The 19,066-nt window shown below is 36.2% G+C and overlaps 2 protein-coding genes across 2 annotated transcripts; both read right to left on the bottom strand.

Annotated features, from left to right (window-relative positions):
* Positions 1-1,575: 1,575 nt before the first annotated feature.
* Positions 1,576-11,249, bottom strand: LOC114351503 (uncharacterized). Its single transcript, XM_028302748.1, has 3 exons — positions 10,721-11,249; positions 3,195-5,080; positions 1,576-1,894 (listed from the first exon to the last, which is right to left on the bottom strand). The coding sequence occupies exons 1-2, from the start codon at positions 10,750-10,752 to the stop codon at positions 3,565-3,567; spliced, it is 1,548 nt and encodes a 515-aa protein (XP_028158549.1). The 5' UTR covers positions 10,753-11,249; the 3' UTR covers positions 1,576-1,894; positions 3,195-3,564.
* LOC114351505 (uncharacterized) lies at positions 5,735-10,727 on the bottom strand. The gene has a single exon (XM_028302750.1). It carries the CDS (start codon positions 10,582-10,584, stop codon positions 9,511-9,513), a length of 1,074 nt encoding a protein of 357 aa, XP_028158551.1. The 5' UTR covers positions 10,585-10,727; the 3' UTR covers positions 5,735-9,510.
* Positions 11,250-19,066: the final 7,817 nt, after the last annotated feature.

The raw sequence follows: 19,066 nt of genomic DNA, 5'->3' as shown, positions 1-19,066 counted from the left end.
TAGTACATATTATTATTAGTAACATGGAAAGCATTGGGGGAGGCCTATGTTCAGCAGTGGACGTCCTATGGCTGAGATGATGATGATGATGATGATGATTAGTTACCTACGTAATTGTTTTTTTTTTTTTAATTCAAGATGTGGTTACTAGATGTCAATTACCTACGTTCTTTTTTTAAATAATAATAATTATGACGAATTTTTTAATCTACCGGCACTACTAAAAATAATAAGTCTTCGCATAAGATACGGGCAACTAAGAAATAACGCTCTACAACAGTCTTATCGTTTTTTCTTTGTGTGTAATTTTATCTTATTATGTTGACATAGGTCAGTGACAAGCGTCGTTTTATTACGTTTTTTATTGTCATAAGCTCATTGCGAATGTGTTTCATGGCATGCAGCTTTAGCGTTTTTACACAGGACGCATCTAAAACCTTTCTAAATGACCTCCTCCTTTTTTGAAGTCGGTTAAAAAAGTATAATAAAGATTTGAGTATTGAGTATTGAGTATTTCGTCAACAAACTGTCAAACTAAAAAAATCCCTGGATTGTCATACTCTGTAGTACTAGTATTTATTCTATGACTCTAACGGCATCAGAAGGGTTAATCCATAGTAAAACATTCGAAATTCAAATACTTAAATGTTCCACACAATTTTTCTTTTCTTTTAAAAATCGAACTCATTCAGAACTCAAAAGGTCAGGCCACAAAGAAATTGAACGCCATTTTTCTAGTCAAGGAAGTGGGCATAGTCCGTGGGCGGTCGGCAGATAGTGTATCTCGACTATCTCCGAGCGAGAGCGCGTGTGTTGTCTCGCTCTGTGATGCAACACAGTGAGGTTTGGATTGTTGGTTCTTTTTTCAAAGCATTTTTTTAATAACGGTAAATAGCAAAGGAATAAATAATACCCAAATGTAATAATAGTCTACTTAAAATTCAAGAACTGTATTTTTTTCATAGAAGCTAAAAAATTCAGTATTTTTTCAATTGATTTTTAAAAAGGTAGGTACTTATTCTTTATCTTTTTATTGGATCAAGCAATATTTGCTCGATTTTTTTACAATAATTAACATTTTTTTAATTGTTTTTTAGTTACCTAACCGACAGTCTAGATATTTCCAACAATAATACCTAACAATTGCTAATCACTCAATCAAACAAAAAGTGACAATCAGTGCAAATGCGTGAGCAAACTCGCCCAGGGCCAAGGCTGTTACCCGATAAACAGATTTAAGGTTCCGTAATAAATTGAATAAAACATTACGGCAACTGAAAAATGCTTAAACTGATTATTTAATTTTAAATCTGCAAAAAATTGAAGTGTGGGAGATGTAAGTACTTCTTACTGTGCTGGAAAGGTTATTTCTACACACAAAGATTATTAATTGAATTCCCACCGTTTTAAAATGACAAGTAATTATATTTTTTGTATTATTTTATCTAAATTACCTCAATTTTAAATTCCTTCAATAAATATTTACTCTATAGCGTGAACTAAAAAAAAATGCCTACAGAACCTTGAGAAAATAATAAAAGTCCCTTTTGTTACGTAGTGGAAGCGAAACTAAGGTTTTTAAAAACTAACTTTAATAGTACAACTGGTTACAATGAGATTTGGGATACGACTGATACAACTGAACTAGAACTAAGGAGTTTTGGGTATTTAAGGATTCGGGAATGGTGGGGATACACTTATGAGTAAAGTCGTTATCGTGAGAATAGTAAACAATCATTAAGAATAATAAACAATCATTAGGTAATGATACAATTAAATTATGGGAATGGCAAACAAATCATTTAAGAATAAAGATAGTTAATTAATTAGTGTACATACAAACAAATAGTAATTACAATATCAAGTACTTATTCTAAATGCTATTATCTAACACCTCCCCCCTTAGAACAAAGATTGGGCTGTTTTGCCCAAGGTTTGAGGATTGGGCGTTGCAGTGGGCGATTCGTCTTCGTCTTCAGATATAGAAGTTGTTGTATGATGAAGTGAAGCCATGGGTATCTGTACATGCTGTCGTCGTTGAGATCTGTCGAAACAGTTATTAAAAATTTGTATACACCCGCTACGATGACGTGTAGAGTTTGTGCGGAACATCTTGAATATGTTGATCTTGCAGCATTTAAAACATGTGAATATTAGTAGTAAAAATCCCATTATAAAACTGATATAGGAAAATTTTGACGAATGTTTTTCTATGAAGTTTTTCTTTTGATTTATGTGTTTCGTCTGTATTTTAATTTCTTCTTTTAATGTCTTCAGTGAGTCTAGTGGAATGTTGTTAATTTTTATAGGTATTAACTCCAGTGATGGTTCTTGTTTGGAGTATTCTGGAATACAAATGGTTTCTAAATCCACAGTTATGATAGGATGGCTGGTGTTGTAGGTCTTCCCGTTTTCAGCTGAGATTGTCGTTAATGCTGTATACATTTTACAATTCTCTTCTAGTGAAATGATGCCTGTCCCGGATATTTCACTATGGGTGGTTTTGTCGCCGCATTCCAATGCATATGGAGTTTTATGCTGTAGGATGAAGATCCACTTATTCGACTTTATTTCTTGGAAAGTGTTGATGTACGCTGAGAAAGTTGCGACTTCGCAGATGTCAGGAACATTTCTTGAAGTGGAGCTCAGGATCGACATTTCGCAGGTCGGTCTTGCGTTGACGTTGTAAACGATGAATTTGCAGACTTTCGTGTTCGATGTAAAGGTCTTGCAATCAAAGTGTTTTAATTTTGTCAAACTGGTAATGACGTCAATTTTGGGAGAAGGGGGGGGGGGTCATTAAGAAATGACGCTAGGATGATTGTAGGGGGGGGGGTCTAAAATCTGAAAAAATCGATGACGTAATTTATGGACGGCCCCTTTGTCACCGATATTAAATTTCGCTATGTTTTTAATATTATTGTCGTAACGTTCTTTAGCCTTTTCTTTCATATTATCAAGGTTACGACGGGCTATTTCACGTGAGATTTTAAGTCTTTCATTTAAGTCGCGTATGTAGTCATGTGTGGTGTAGTCGTTGTTTTCTTTCAGTGAATATAGAGGACGAGGTTTGAAACCGAAAAGTAGTTCGTGAGGTGTAAGACCTGTAGACTGATTAATAGAGGTGTTATGACATATAACGGCAAATGGTATGATTTGATCCCAATTGGAAAGATTTCGTTTGNATCTAACACCTCCCCCCTTAGAACAAAGATTGGGCTGTTTTGCCCAAGGTTTGAGGATTGGGCGTTGCAGTGGGCGATTCGTCTTCGTCTTCAGATATAGAAGTTGTTGTATGATGAAGTGAAGCCATGGGTATTTGTACATGCTGTCGTCGTTGAGATCTGTCGAAACAGTTATTAAAAATTTGTATACACCCGCTACGATGACGTGTAGAGTTTGTGCGGAACATCTTGAATATGTTGATCTTGCAGCATTTAAAACATGTGAATATTAGTAGTAAAAATCCCATTATAAAACTGATATAGGAAAATTTTGACGAATGTTTTTCTATGAAGTTTTCCTTTTGATTTATGTGTTTCGTCTGTATCTTAATTTCTTCTTTTAATGTTTCAGTGAGTCTAGTGGAATGTTGTTAATTTTTATGGGTATTAACTCCAGTGATGGTTCTTGTTTGGAGTATTCTGGAATACAAATGGTTTCTAAATCCACAGTTATGATAGGATGGCTGGTGTTGTAGGTCTTCCCGTTTTCAGCTGAGATTGTCGTTAATGCTGTATACATTTTACAATTCTCTTCTAGTGAAATGATGCCTGTCCCGGATATTTCACTATGGGTGGTTTTGTCGCCGCATTCCAATGCATATGGAGTTTTATGCTGTAGGATGAAGATCCACTTATTCGACTTTATTTCTTGGAAAGTGTTGATGTACGCTGAGAAAGTTGCGACTTCGCAGATGTCAGGAACATTTCTTGAAGTGGAGCTCAGGATCGACATTTCGCAGGTCGGTCTTGCGTTGACGTTGTAAACGATGAATTTGCAGACTTTCGTGTTCGATGTAAAGGTCTTGCAATCAGCTAGTGAGTTTGTGATTGCGTACTGTTGCCTTGTAGTACTAGTGGCAATGTAAGTTCGCTCGGGAAGGATAGTAGAATATAAGGATGAATCAGGATGGGATATAGGGATGGAATATAGGTGATATAAGGTAAATTTATCATTTATGACTAAGGGAAATTTTAGAACATATACTAATTTGTTCATATAAATATATGAGCTGATAGAAGCCGACTCTAAGATTTGGTGAATATTGCTGAGAGTGACGGAGGCTACTAAGTTTCTGTTAGATCGGAATGAACCAGTTGACAATAGCTCTTTGTATAAACGATTGGTTGATATGATCGAAGGATGTATTGCGCCAGATTTAATAAATAGTATACTACTTATTATGTCGTCTATATCTTTTTCTAAGGATGTAACTGCTTCGAGAATTTGGATAGCTACCGTTGACATTTCTTCTGAGATAGTTAGATTAAATAGTATTTTGTTAGTTGAATTAAAATATGAATTGATTTTTGCTAGATTTTCGTTGATTAGATGTTCATCGTAGGATATCTTTAAAATGGTTTCATTGAAATTGGTAATAGTAGATGAAATTATTTGTAACTGTTGATTGAGGATTTCATTGGTTGTGATCTGCTGTTTTTCTAAGAGTTGAATGCATTCATCATAATGTTTAGCATCCTTGGCATCAGGTGTACCAATAAGCCATTTTAGTAATGAACTAAGTCCGTCTAATAGCTCACGTTTGGTTCTTTTATTATTAGTATAAAGGCTAAGTTCATCGAGTCTAGTATCGATTTTGTCTAAGTTTAATTTAATATAAGAACTAGTGGTAATTGTACTAGGTAGGTTAGGATACCTTGATATTAAGGTTTGATAATTATAGGCAAGTCTTTTAAGAGAGTCTCGGCTTAGGAATAAAGGTTCTAGATTACGATAGATAACAAGTTTCCATGAATCATCTGTGATTAGTACATCTCCGTCGTTTTGGAAGTAAAGCCCGGAATTGGAAGGGATTGGTGAGATTTCGGTATTACCATCAACATATGTTGTGGAGTACCTGGAATAATGAAATTTAGTTTATTTATTAATTATAAGTCTATTTACGAGATTCATAAAAAGTTTTGATATAAATGTATATTTTATATAGGATAATGTAAAATATTATTTTAATAAGTGAGCAAACTATGAAACTAAAATAGGGATTATGTATTATTGTTTTGAATTTTTCCATATTAAAGTCGTTGTTATTGATTGCAGGTATTGAGGTAGGATGTGCCATACATTGGGTCACCCTGGAAAGATAAAACGAATTCTAACTTATTTAAAACAATATAAGGATAGGTAAGACTAAAATTAATTATTTACATGAGGTGAATTACGTGTCTCTGATGGAATCATGCAATGGCCTTAGGCGGTTTGCATGCACTAATTGATTCTTTCCAGATTTTTGAATGACGTAATTTTCGTTAAATCCTATTCTAATTATACTATAAGGTCCATCCCATTTGCTATCTAAGTTGTTGGGATTGGGTACCTTGAGCATTACTTTGTCACCGATATTAAATTTCGCTATGTTTTTAATATTATTGTCGTAACGTTCTTTAGCCTTTTCTTTCATATTATCAAGGTTACGACGGGCTATTTCACGTGAGATTTTAAGTCTTTCGTTTAAGTCGCGTATGTAGTCATGTGTGGTGTAGTCGTTATTTTCTTTGAGTGAATATAGAGGACGAGGTTTGAAACCGAAAAGTAGTTCGTGAGGTGTAAGACCTGTAGACTGATTAATAGAGGTGTTATGACATATAACGGCAAATGGTATGATTTGATCCCAATTGGAAAGATTTCGTTTATGATACATTCTTATGTGATCTCGTAATGTCGCATGGAAACGTTCTAAAGAACCATTAGTTTGAGGATGATAGGCTGTACTAATAGTGTGACTTGAGCCAAGTAATTTCATGAGTTGTTTGATGACATTGTTAACGAATTCTGTGCCTTGATCAGAGTGGAATCTCTTGGGGGTGCCATAATGTTGGCAAAATGTCAGAAGATTTCTAGCTATGGTAGTTGCTTGTTTATCAGGTATAGGATATGCTTGTACAAATCGAGTTAGGTCATCTTGTAGTGTCAAAATGTATTTATTAGATTCGTTAGTGGTATCTGAATAGGATACTAGATCAATCGTTACGCGTTCGAAAGGTTCTGTTGAAGAAGATGTTATAACCATTGGGGCTTTATAAGTTTTTCTTTGGATTTTATTACGTTGACATATTTGACAATTGTCTATGTATTCTTTGATCACGTCCGTCATTCCTTTCCAAAAGTATTCGTTTCTAATTTTACGAGTTGTTTCTACGATTCCGCGATGGCCAGATAAAGGATCATCGTGATACATTTTTAAGATTTGGGGAATTTCATCAGGATTTGGTGTTTTAACTTTGTTTTCACATATGGTTATTTTACAATCATATGCGTCAGCAAGGTAGGCTGTGATATGTAATTGCTCGTTGCCTTTGAGTTTGCAAGTGGTATCGTTTTTCAATTCTGGAATGTGGAGTGTTTTGAAGTCGTTTTTCTGTAGACAGCTTAGAAGTGTTTTAAAATAACTTTCGGCGTCCCATGAATCAAAATGAGTGGGTCTTGAACAGCCGAATATTAAGTTTTGGTTTTTGTTAGAAATTAATAAATCAACGTCGTAAAGTATCCGTTGTTTTTCGAGATAAGGGTCTACTTGAGAGCACTTGGATATCGCTTCGTTGAAAAGGTCGTTTTTGTCAGAAAGTTCACAAGAAATGGGAATAAGAATGTTTTTATGTTTGTCGTTTAAAAGGCAATCTGGAGAGGTTTGGAGATTAGGAGTGTCGAAGTTGTAAGAGGGGTTCTCTGAGAAATGTTGATAATTGATTTCTAAATAATCATCGGTCGTATCGGTATTTGAATTATGAGTTTCGTTATCGTCAGTGAGATCTATAACATTTGCGTTTAAGATTGGAGGTCGAGAGAGAGCATCTGCGTTGGTGTTGTTTTTGCCAGCTTTATAAATAACTTCGTATTCGTATTCTTCAAGCTTAAGGCGCCAGCGAACTAAACGACTACCTGGGTCTTTAATTGAAAAAAGCCATGTGAGAGGTTTGTGATCTGTAACTATTTTAAACTTTCTTCCAAACAAATACGGTCGAAAGTGCTTAACAGCCCAGACTATAGCCAATAATTCTCGTTCTATAGTAGAATAGTTCGATTCGGCTTTATTTAAAGTTCTAGACGCGTATGCTATAGGTAGGTCCTTACCTATTTCACCTTGTGATAATACAGCGCCTATTGCACTTATAGAGGCGTCAGTGGTCAAAATAAATTCTCTACTGAAATCAGGATATTGTAGTATAGGAGGACTAGTAAGAAGACGTTTACATTCGTCAAATGATACTTGTTGTGTTTGACCCCAAATAAATGGAACGTCCTTTTTTAAGAGGCTAGTAAGTGGTTTTGTTATTTTGCTAAAATTCGATATGAAGCGACGGTAATAACCCGTTAAGCCAAGAAAGGCTTTGATGTCTTTGCATGATTTAGGAGTGGGGAATTCTTGTACGGCCTTTATTTTATCGGGGTTTGGTTTTACACCTTCATTGGATATGATGTGTCCTAGGTAAGCTACTTCGCGCCTAAGGAATTCGCACTTATCGGGTTGGATCTTAAGTTCGTATTTTCTAAGTCGTGAAAATACTTCGTGAAGCCTTTGTTCGTGTTCTTGAAGGCTTGAGGCGAAAATAACTATATCATCTAAGTACACAAAACATCTCTCGCCTTGAAGTCCACATAGAACAGAGTCCATGACCCGTTGGAAGGTCGCTGGTGCACTTTTAAGTCCAAAAGGCATTCTTTTGTACTCGTAGTGACCGTATGGAGTGCTAAATGCGGTCTTAGGAATATCTTTGGGATCTACTTCGAGTTGGTGAAACCCAGATGCGAGGTCTAGGGTTGTAAAATATTGTGAGTGCCCTAATTTATCTAGAATGTCTGTAATGTTCGGCAGTGGGTAACTGTCACCGATTGTTACCTCATTTAATTTTCGGTAATCTATTACTAATCGCCATTTACGTTTACCCGAGGCATCTGTTTTTTTAGGGACAACCCAAATTGGGCTACTCCATGGAGAGGAACTTGGTCTGATTATATCTTGTTCTAGCATTTTTTGAACTTGAGTTTTGACTTCGTTTTCGTGAACTTGTGGGAATCGATATGTTTTAGTGTGAATGGGAGTGTCAGTTGTAGTAGTTATTTTGTGTTTTGTATGATTACTGAAAGATAAGGTGTCGCCTTCGAGGAAAAATAAATCTGAGTACTGGGAAATTATTTTATTTAATGACGTGGATTCTTCCTTGTTTAAATGATCTCGTCTTATGGACGACAGAACTTTGCTTTGTCTATCAGATTGGGACATGGGATTTAAATTATTTATTGGATGTTCATTTATATTAGATATTTGTTCATTCTGGTCAAAAGGACTAACTTCGAGTGTGGGAATATTGATAAGTTCATCATTTTTGTTTGTGTTTATACAAGTGATAACAAATGAGTTGTTTTCGACGCTAACTAATGCGTGTGGAATGATGATGCCATTAGCTAATGTTTGTTTTTCGACTAATGCGGTTCCCGTATGAATACTATTTGTGTTACACATAATTACTGTTTCTGAGCGACTATTAATTAATTGTTTATCGGGGTATTCATTTTCCTTGGGACTGTCGCTTAAGAAATGGAGTCTATATGTTTTGTCACGTAATCGCATTGTTTTTGATTGAATATAGAGGTGGCAATTAAATTTGGACATGAAATCATTACCTAAAATACCGTCTGCTTTAATGTTTAGGTCGGCAACATGGAATTTGAATTTAGGTAAATTGTCAAGGGATATCTCGGTAGTTCCCGAGGTAAGGGTTGAACTTTGTGTGCTCGAGATTCCTACAATGGATGCGATGTTAGATTTATCTATATGTGAAGATCCAATTTTGTTACTTTTTATTACCGAGATTCCTGCTCCGGTATCAATTAATAAGGTGACTGGCTTTCCTTCGATGTGAAAGGTGCCGTGTAAAAGATTTTCGGGTGGAACATCGTTCAAAGATGAGATTGCAAAGGATTCAATTTTAGGTTTCGACTTAGAAGTTTTAGGATTTGATTTAGGTTTCCTTTTTGACTTTGATTTCGATTTAGGATTTGTATAAGTAGATTTGGAATATGATTCAGTGATAGGACCAAGGGTTTGGGGCTGGTTACCCTGTTCGTTTGGTGCTATATTTGATTTAGTAGATTTAGTACATGATTCGGTGATAGGACCAAGAGTTTGGGGCTGGTTACCCTGTTTGTTTGGTGCTATTAAAGATATAGAAGTTTGTACAGACGCGTCTCTAAACTGTTTGTTGCGGACAGTTTGAGTTTGTGAAGACGCCCTGTTAGATTCAGTGGCTTTTGAGGATGATTGATTGAGTCTTAGAGTTGGAGGTTGTCTATGTCCTGTGTTAACAGGTGAGTCGGAGTCTGTGAGCAAGATACTGTAGCGATTTCCAACGAGTTGCTCATTTCGTTGGTCGCCCAGGAGTTTAAATTATTGACTTGCGCTGGAGGTGCGGGCAAGGCTTTTTGTGCCTGATTATTACGGAGATTATTGTTATAAGCTCGTTTACGACAATCAGCAATTTCGTGTCCTACATTCTTGCAGTAATTGCATATTTTTGGGTTCTGTGCAGTGAAATTTGAATTAGTTTGTGGGTGAGGTTGATTTGGAGGTGTGAATCTGTTATTTGAATTATATCTTGGTATTATTGTTCTATGAGTTGAATTATTAGTATGTCGAGGGACTGTCGGCCTGAATAGTGGCTGACGGGCATTATTTGTTGGGACTGCTAATCTGAATAATGTTTGACGAGCATTATTCATTGCTCGGATTTTATCCTCCTGCATAGCAAAGCGGCCTGCCTCAGCTAATGCAGTAAAACCTTTGGTTCTGAGCATTGTTCCTATGTCGGAACTTAATCCATTAACGAAGACGCTTAGTGCGGTTTCTTCAGTAGTCGCTAAGCGACCTGATAATGTGTCATCGATGATTTCGGCGTTTAGTTTTTCTATTATTTTACTCCTACATAGATCGACTCTATGAAAGTACTCAGTGATACTTTCGTTGGGTCTTTGGAATAAAGATTGAAGTTCTAAATTTAAATGTGGAATTGTTTTGACATTGGAGAACCTGTCTATCAAAAATGTGCGCAAACTGGTCCAACATATGTGTTGTTTACTGTGCACGTCTGATGCACCTGAACCGGTGATATTATTTAATGTATATACAAGGAGTATTGCCTTCTGGTCTTCGGTGGCCAATTTGAAGGCAGAGTCGCAAGATCTGACGAATCTATAAATTTGATCATTTTTGTCAGTGTCGAAGGCAGGGATTAATTTTAAAAGTGTTGAGATGTCGAGAGTCATTTTGGCTTTGTATGACGCTTCGAAAAATGAGGATAATTCGCTGTATAATTGATTACAGGGTTCGTTCTTGATTTCCTTTGTCATTAGTTAATAATTTAATTAAAATGGGATCTAAGATATGGAATAAGATATGGAATAAGATTTAGTAATGGTATGGTATAGAATAATAGATATAGTAATAAATAGGGAATAGAAGAGCGAAACTAGTTATGCCACTTACCACAGTAACAGTATTAAATGGATCTGCTGCATGGTTCGGCGAAGTTCTCGAAAGCTTGCAGCTACCGTCACGTCGATGTTTCTTCTTCGTTGAGCGATGTTGTCTCGTTGATGATGAGGTTTCGACGTACGACGTTTACTTCGACTTATTACGCACTGATCACGCGAGATCCTACCGACTGCGCCAAATTGTTACGTAGTGGAAGCGAAACTAGGCTTTTTAAAAACTAACTTTAATAGTACAACTGGTTACAATGAGATTTGGGATACGACTGATACAACTGAGCTAGAACTAAGGAGTTTTGGGTATTTAAAGATTCGGGAATGGTGGGGATACACTTATGAGTAAAGTCGTTATCGTGAGAATAGTAAACAATCATTAAGAATAATAAACAATCATTAAGTAATGATACAATTAAATTATGAGAATGGTAAACAAATCATTTAAGAATAAAGATAGTTAATTAATTAGTGTACATACAAACAAATAGTAATTACAATATCAAGTACTTATTCTAAATGCTATTATCTAACAAGAGGCAATAATTTACTAAAAAAATAATTGTTATGATTCTTATTTTTTCTTGCTATGATTCTTTCCCAAAGACGCTGAATCTTCTGGAAACTTCATTCTGAATCTGCCACCAAATTAAACCACATGCGGCCAGTATTTTTACGTTTGGTGGCATCTTTGAAATAAAAATAAAAAATTTGCAAATTCGAATTCCCCAGATTCTAATTTTAAATCTGGCCCATGAGCGCTGGTGCAAGTAGGTGCAAACAGTGCGGCCAGTATCCTTGCAACAAGAGCGTATTTATTACTGCGGAGGATCGTATGTCTCCCGCGATATCATTGCTCCGGCTCCGGTATCGCCACAAATAATGTGATAAATCAGCTGTCACTCATTAGATGATGCTTTATGAGCAACTGATTGGTGTTGACGACCTCGTTCGTCGATGCACATCACTAACAACAATTATGATTACAAAGACAAGATGTCGTGTCGTGGTGCAAAATCTATCGACAAATATACAGGGTGTTTGAACGAGTTACATTTACAGATTTCCTGCTCGGGAATATGAACATCTGTTATCGAACTTCTGCTACAAGAAATCGCTAGTTCGATCCCCGTTAACCGCTGCATTGTTGTGGTCAAAGTGGTAGAATAGGTAAAAGGAGGGGTTATAAAAAACAAATTCCTATAGTAAAAAAAAACATTGTAAACATTTGGGTCAAGTAAGTTGACATTAAACACGCGTAATACTCCTAAATATAATTAATGTTGTGACACAATACAAACATCTCAGAATTCGATTGAGAAACTAGGCAAGTGTGTCTGCGAGTGTCATTATGAATCACAAATCGCCGTTCTAGGTCAAGAGCCCGCTGGAGGATCCGTCCCAACTCCCAATTATTACGAAACGGCTTCAGTTCTCAAGTTTAAATTTTCAGAGAGTAATATTTTTCTTTTTATTGGCACTCTGTTGAAACAGCCGAAGATAAGCTTTAGCGCAGTTTTTATTTCAGATTAGTAGTCTGATATTTGGGTTTTCAGATCACTTTTTGAGATTATTGGTTAAATATTTTTGATAGAGTCGCTGTTTTAAGACTGCGGTGATTCTGTCAGACTCCAAATCCTCTTTTGGACGCAGTTGGGTAAAATATTTTATGAGATTGGATGTGATGTAATATTTTTTAACAAATCACAGACAATAACAACTACCTATTCGGAATATAATGACCATTATTACATCACACTTTTGTTTTCGGCTATTGTTTTCATTTGTTGTTATGTCTCATCTTATTTGTCAATCTATGGACTCTAAAAACTGGACTTAACTCTGTTAGCAGTCTGTTTACGTATTGTAATTCGATAGAACGATAAATTATGGTATAAACCACCATAATTTTCCGCAACTACTTATTTACTACATGGAATACCGGATTAGAAAACGGCTTTAAGTTCAACAACGGACCTTTACGGCCACCTGCAAGTAGACCTAGCATAGTGTAGCATACTATGTTGGAAATATCGGCACAGATTACAATCTGACATGGGTTTTCACTGCGGATATTTTATCTGTACAGCACAGAAGAGATAGGCCACAGTGCAAGTAAATGCAGTAACACTACTTTTCAATGGGTTTTTTTTCTGACTGGCTTTTGCTTGATTCTGAAACGGCCCATATTCGCTAGAGACGATCATTTATGAATCAACTGCTCAAGAATGGATTCTCTATGAATTAAAAGGAGATGCGTTCTTTTCCATGGCATGGCATCTCGATGATGAATGGGGATGATGGAAAGGAGTCCCATAGTTTCTCTCTTATGCGATATGAAACTTTTTGATCAAGACGCGCGCGCATAAAGGGCTTTCTGTGAAATCCACGCTGCCAAACTGCGGGAAAATCTTAGTCAATGAATGAAACATACTTATATTATGTTGTATTGTGGAAATGCAGATAACATAACATAATATCGCGCAGCATGGGTTAATGACCTAGCTTCTTTTGCCGCTCCAGCTGTATTTGCTGTTTGTTTTTTTAATGGCAGACCTTTCGTACGAGTTTCCGCGGCTTTTGTGGAAATATGGAAATGAAAGGAATATGGACTACATTTTTAATTAAGCGAAGGCTGATTTTTCTTCTACGTGCTTTTTAATTAAGCGGTTCAAGTTTTTTCTTTTAACAAAACAGTATAATTAAGAATGAATTAGGTACAAATAAAAAGCTTTTGTTTAGAATGTGATAGATTGGATATTATCCTCAGTTTGAATAAAAAGTTGGCCATATTTACGTGAGAATTAAGATACAGTAGAGTCTCTCTGTAGCACATAGAGATTCATTTAATTCCTAATAAATAAAATATTCGCTATTTCAATTATATTTCGCGATTCCATCATAAATATTCACACATAATCACAATAGCCCTGCCCTTAATAAAGCATTCGCTTTTCACTGATCACAAATATGGGTCACGTGACCGTCGTATCATATGTTCGTATGATGAACATGTACTCGTATTTATACCGAAGTATGTATATCCTAGTATGTTTTATCAGTTACCTATCTAATCGCTATGGTAGAAGCTCTGTTGTTTTGGGGCAAGGTGAATGGTGAGATTGACAACAATAAGTAATACCTATGTAAAGTCACAAAATATATCCTAAATGAATTGCATTTAATTGCAAAAAGTATCATTTAAATCCAACTACTTCTTAATAAAGCCTAATCTATATAAATAAAAATGAATTGATGTTCGTTAGTCTGATTAAAACTCGAGAACGGCTGGGCCGATTGAGCTGATTTTGGTTTTAAAATGTTTGTCGTGGTCCAGGGTAGGTCTAAACGGAGAGCAAATACGCGCGCGATATTGTTTTTCTGTGACAGACAAAATTCCACGCGGGCGAAGCCGCGGGCGGAAAGCTAGTATAAATTAATTTTCTAAATCCTATAATTTAGCACTCTCATGTTTTGTAAAATAATAAGAAAACTACCTACAAAATTACAGCTCACTTCGAGGAAGCTGATTAAATATCAGATCGTTGCGAACACCAAACCAAGGAATCTTATTTTCCATCAGCAATTATTAATAGTTGCCAGTTTTATCGCACAATACGCGAGTGTTGCCAGTTACGCACGCTGCCTACATAGTTTGCGGAAGTGCCCTCGTATACAGAGCGTATGTAAAGGACTACATAAAAAAAACTTCTACGTACCTACTACTGAGAGGCTGTGCTGAACTAAGATATTGCACTATTTAGCCATCTGTGAACAAGAAGAACTGGGGCTACAAGGCTTTTATTCTGAAAATTATGTTTCATCGTGTGAAGCTTAAAATTATGACTTAATTTTAAGCTTCAATAAGGGTCGTCGAACTGCTCCGAGGAACCGAGAAAACAAAATTAAATAGATAAATATTGAATAGGTGAAATAGGTGAAAGCCTTCTCCCATTCGACACGCATCACAATTTTTTTCTTCACTGCGATAGCCTTAGCTCAAATTAATAGATAAATTAATAGGATAGAATGTACACACACACCCTGTATTTTTAAACAGTTTCCCAATACGCTATGGTTTCCTGGAACGCTCGAGCTATCAGCTAGATCGTCTGTCCGCTGTGCGTCCATTAAAATTTATTATAGAGAAACTACGTGACTTCTTCCACTTCCAAAGTGTATGCGCACGAGTCGATTTTTGTGCTCACGTAATTATTGGTTTTTCGCAGTGTGGTTTATGTTATTTTTTGGCTTTAATAGCTTTATTGCTATGAGTAACAAAAGCCAGACAGGATAGGCCCAAGCAAAACACGAACAAGGTCTCTTACGTAACTCACCGATAGCTATTTTATTACTCATTAATATCCGATATTGCCAACTTATCTTTTTACTTACTTTGAACATTTTAGCTTGTGAGTCATTCACGTGGGACGGTGGGACGCCCTTTGCGTTGCAATTCACTACGCAATGGTTGAAATCAATTCAAATCATATCCTGTTTTACGCCTAATAAAATGATGATGGTTCATGCAACTTTGACCTTGAATGTGGCCAAATGTCCGTGAGCCAAACAACTGCACACATTATCAGTCTACAGGCCATATTATGCAGATTTTCTAAGAATTTCTAAGGCAGAGGCTCCACCTGCGTGCTATTTCTTTTTAAGGCCGAAACATGAGCTCAGGTTTTTTTTCAAGACATGTTTTAAATTCCAAGTCTGTATTCTGGTATCGCCTTTCTTCGAAAGGGCGAAAAATGTCTCTTATATTTTGAGAATATGATAAAGTGAATGCCCAGACAGTCAGACATAAAATTTCAATGTAACAGCAGAGTTAACACTGTGGCGTCGTGCCAAATGCGTCTTGAGTAAATTGCATTGTTGCATCGGTTTTTTCTTTTGCGGAATTCTTGAATTTCGGCGAAAAACCTAAGTGGAGTGTGAACGGAAACCCGTCTGCTACCCACCAGTATTTTGGTTCGCGACGGCCATTGAAAGTGACAATGGGACCGCATGCTTTGAATAACAAATCGCTGTGCACGTCATTTCATTATGATGTGTAATTTAGAAATGGTCAGTTAAGCCCGCGGTTAAAGTTGTCTTGTAGAGTCGGTGATGTGTTCGATAACCAGATGAAACACATAGTTTAATTATTGGCCGATTTTACTTGGTCAGTCCAGCGCATAGGTGACTGCCAGCGGTCCTTCAACTGAGGCTTGTAAATCTTGTAATGTTACAGTAAAACAAAACCTTAGACTAAAAGTTAAAACTATGATTGACGGAATTCAATTGGACTTATCACAGGCTAAAATCTATTATGAGTACATTCGTAGCGAATGTGTCTCGTATATGCACAAACCTTTATGGCCATAAATGGGCCCAATTTTGTTATTCGGCAAGTTACGGGTTCCGCTGATTCACCCTTGAGTTGGGTCACCTTGGTTTGTTGCTTCTTTCTTTTTTGTGAATCTGGGGCAGGTTTGGGAGTTATCGTGGCGGTCGAATTAGGCCGGTTGCACAGTTGCAGCGTTATCATAAGAAAAATAGAGTTGTAGCGGTTGAATCGCGCATTGCAGATTTTACTGCTAGCTCGCATGGACTGTGTGTTTATTTTTGTTTTTACAAGTAAAAATAAACAGAAGTGATTGTGTTCCGAATTGTTCGTACTTCTACTGTAGAAAGATGGCTGATCGAATAAAATTGAATTTTCTTTTCATCATCGTCATCGACACTTAAAAGTTGTAGTGTAAAAAAGGCCTAACAAGGATTTATCATAATAATGTAACATCCATATAAAAAATATTCATATTTCTGTTAGATTTATAATGTTTTTCACTAATATTGTGCGTGCCCAATTGATAAAGCAATTTACCAAGTAAGTGAGTGTATCCTGTATTATTTGACCTAAATATCGTCTCCTCGTGTTCCTGACAATTATTGGCCAGCTAATAGCTATTAGTCTACATACAACAACGTAAACAAAATGTAATATCCGCAACGATTGACGAGAAGGGTTGCCACAACCAAACAACAAAAACAATTGTTTATTCCTTATTCTATCCATAGTCGAATAAAGCTTTGAAAATCAATTGAAGACAAAAAATAAGAGGAAAACGTCAGTATTTTCTAGTTTAGTAGGGTATTTGACACCACCAATCAATTGACGTACTTTTTAAAACTGTCAAAACGACACTCTCCCATAGATTTTGTACGGCAATACTAGCATGTGACGTCACAATTTTATCAACTCAATGAAACTACTTTTTTCAATTATAGTGCAACGAAAAATCGTAATTTACAGGTAATTAAAAATTAATTAAGTTTTTAAGACCAGAAAGAAGTGTCTTTTTAAAAAAGTTGTGCTTTAGGATTATTGGGAAATGGTGTCAAATACCCAATTGTGACATAGCAAAATTGATATTATGCTAGCACTGGCAAAATGGTAACCCTACTAAACACGTGCTCTGCCTATTTAGTACACAGTGGTCAGTCAGCGGGGACTTGCTTATTCGATTTGCAAGCCCTTTGGGACCACGGCAACTGGATCTGTTCAGTACATCAGACTAACATTTTGGTTGTAAAATAGCACCTATTATAAGTATCAAAAGGTGCTATACTGTTTAGTTACGTGTTACCTTGGGTATTTTGTCTGAAACCACAAATTCAGTTTTGTGTTACACCAGTGGACCTTTGAATTTGAAAGCCTTATTTTATCTCGTCCCGAAAAGTCATGATCTATGTACATGATTAGACACCTAACTAAATAAATATGTCCCTTAACTCATAGTGAAGGTGGAGACTGTAGTGTACTTACAACACTGCAGTAACACCCAGACGCTCTATTTTTACAGAAAATTTAAACTTTTCTGCTTTGCTGGCCCTCTGTTTGTATCTATCAATTCCAATAACATAAAAAGCTCCCAATAGTCCATACCATAGGACTAGGAAAGTGAAAAATAACTTTTATACCCGCTGTCTTAACAATACGCTACGCTGTATGTGATTCTATAGTTTAGGCACAGTTTAGGTGTTCCTTCCTACTACCTCATAACGATCTGAACCTTCCGACCCGAATCCTACAGGAGCTACCCAGTAGTCAAGTCACGTCTAACCAGCAAATCGAACTTAAATTCTATTGAGGTAACGGTTAAGACGTTGACCCACATTTTTGATCGCTGCACATAGTTTTATTGTGCTGTAAAACCCATTCATGTAAACACACATGCGACCCACAAAACTGTAAAACAAGTTTGTTTGAAACACCTGATGTTCAGGATTTTATTGCCATTAAAAATTACAGTAGCAGTGTTTTTGTTACTGAATGAGGGATCAAAAGGAAGTCGAAGCGCTATATTTTGAAAGAAGAAAGCAAGAAAAAAGTAACATAAACCAAAAATGGTTTAAATCAATCATAATGTTTTAGTTTCACAGTAGGCAATGAACAAATAAATTGCAATTTTAAACTGTAAATGCAAAAAAGTGCATTGATTGAAGGAAACCTCAAAACTGTTTAATAAAATTCCAGAAGTTGCTTCTTAGCTAGTCATCTTTTGCGTGTACCTACTTATTATTATTCTGTGGTTATATGCAAATCTGCGTAATGGAAAGTTAAAAATTGATGAGACTAGACTAATGATTCATGTGGTTGCTTCATAGGTATCTAACGTCAGTATGAATTTGTCTATCTTAGAAATAAACAATGATCTACTAGTGGATGTTTGTTTACAAATATCTGAATATCTCCGCTGTTGAATAGGCGTATTGATTAGAATCGTGTGATAGCGCATGATAAATGCAGTCTCAAAATAGGTATAACAAAGTATCTACCTTATCAAAACTTTCAACAATACATCTTACGAGTATGTGCGCTCCGCAAAAAACATACAACTGAAATATAGGCAAATTACCTTACTGAAAACAACACTTCACTATGCAATGTTGTAGGTAGGTTAGGTACCTTCTACATACATTTATTTTGTTTATACATAAACGTCCTACGTGTACATACAATGAATGCGGTACTGAATACTCGTTTGCGGTTAGATTTGCATCGATGTCGCAAGAGCGATGCAGCGAGTTTGGACCTATTGTGCGCTGTATTGTAAAGATATAGGCCTAACATACCATAGTATGATAGTACCCACTCCCATTTTAAATTGACGAACTCTACGAACGTAGGAGATACGTATTAGGCAGATTAGTTTCACTGTCATACACAGAGTAAATTGGGTAGGGTCCACATACATAACTTCATCTTGTCAAGATGTTGAGGGTAGATAAGCTTAAGCATGTATTGTCATCACTTGGGTCGTCTTGAGCTTATCAGATTACCAAAATCTTGGTTCAATAA

Source organism: Ostrinia furnacalis, unplaced genomic scaffold (assembly GCF_004193835.3).
Source record: "Ostrinia furnacalis isolate ACB-3 unplaced genomic scaffold, ASM419383v2 OfSCF1159, whole genome shotgun sequence".
NCBI classification, from domain to species: domain Eukaryota; kingdom Metazoa; phylum Arthropoda; class Insecta; order Lepidoptera; family Crambidae; genus Ostrinia; species Ostrinia furnacalis.
This window is presented reverse-complemented; position numbering and strand designations above follow the sequence as displayed.